Genomic DNA, 1,200 nt, shown 5'->3' on the forward strand with positions numbered 1-1,200 from the left:
TTCCAATCTTTTCAATGTAGGCTTCCATTCATGATTTGCTCAAAGGGAAAGGAAGTGGAGAGGTCAGGGCACTGTTCGGAAGGGGCAGTTACACTAAATACACTGATCTTTTGCTGAAAAGTTGGAGAGGGGACAGGTGGCTAAAGAAGCCACCTCTTGACCCTTCTGCAATCCCCACCCCATTACCCCAACCTCGTCTTGGTTCTTGGCTCCTTGACTCGTCTGTTCCAATAAGAACCTACGAACGGCTTTTTTTCCTTTTTTTTAAACACCTGAGGCTGCGATTAAAACAACCCCAACTCCTCATTTCTTTTTCTTAAGTTTATTTTATTAATTGAATTTTTAAATCCCGCTTCATCTCCACGTGCATTTTCCAATCACTCTTTAGGCTTAGGAGGGGTCGGGAGAGGTGGGACTCCCCACCGTAGTCTCTAATGGAAGGGAAAGTCCCTCGAGTCAGTCCCGGTGTGCCCCCTCCTCTCCCGGAGCCCCTTCCCAAACCCCGTCGGGTCTCCAAAGGCTAGAGAAAGCTGTGCGGCCGTAGCCCGCGCTGTAATCGTAAGACACCTGGTGGGGCGGCGGGGACAGGGCGCAGTCTGAGAAGAAGGGGGCGAAAGAGGCCAAAAGGCCGGTCCCGTCCTCCCCTCCCGGAGAGTCCGCGGCGGCGGGGTACAAGGAGCGCAAGGGCTCGTTCAAGGTCGAGGCGCCGCGGGGGACAGCCAGGTTCAGCTTCTTGGTCGGGGGACAGCCCGGGGCGCTCCAGGGTTCGGGGTACAGTAGGCTCCCCACCATCGCCGGCGGAGGCTCAAAAAGGCCAGGTTCCAGCTCCTGGGGTCCCCGCAGGACGGCGGCTCCAGTGGGAAACACATCGAGAGGCTCGGCGGCGAGTAAGACGCCGGTCTCTGTGCTGGCGCCGTAATCCGGCCCCAGCAGCTCGAAGAACTCCACGGTGTCGGCGCCCTTCTCCAAGTCGCCCAAGCTCACGCCCGGCCCGCCGGCGGAGGCTCAAAAAGGCCAGGTTCCAGCTCCTGGGGTCCCCGCAGGACGGCGGCTCCAGTGGGAAACACATCGAGAGGCTCGGCGGCGAGTAAGACGCCGGTCTCTGTGCTGGCGCCGTAATCCGGCCCCAGCAGCTCGAAGAACTCCACGGTGTCGGCGCCCTTCTCCAAGTCGCCCAAGCTCACGCCCGGCCCCGACGCG

General features: G+C 59.7%; 1 protein-coding gene across 1 annotated transcript in view; it reads right to left on the reverse strand.

Moving 5' to 3' along the window:
• Window positions 1-456: 456 nt before the first annotated feature.
• Window positions 457-1,200, reverse strand: part of FAM181B (family with sequence similarity 181 member B) — a 1,392-nt gene continuing 648 nt past the window's right edge. Inside the window, exon 2 of the mRNA XM_006926866.1 lies at window positions 457-1,004. Within this exon, the coding sequence (XP_006926928.1) occupies window positions 457-1,004 (548 nt within the window). The remainder of the gene's footprint in view (window positions 1,005-1,200) is intronic.

This window comes from Pteropus alecto, unplaced genomic scaffold (assembly GCF_000325575.1).
Source record: "Pteropus alecto unplaced genomic scaffold, ASM32557v1 scaffold7, whole genome shotgun sequence".
Classification (NCBI taxonomy): Eukaryota; Metazoa; Chordata; class Mammalia; order Chiroptera; family Pteropodidae; genus Pteropus; species Pteropus alecto.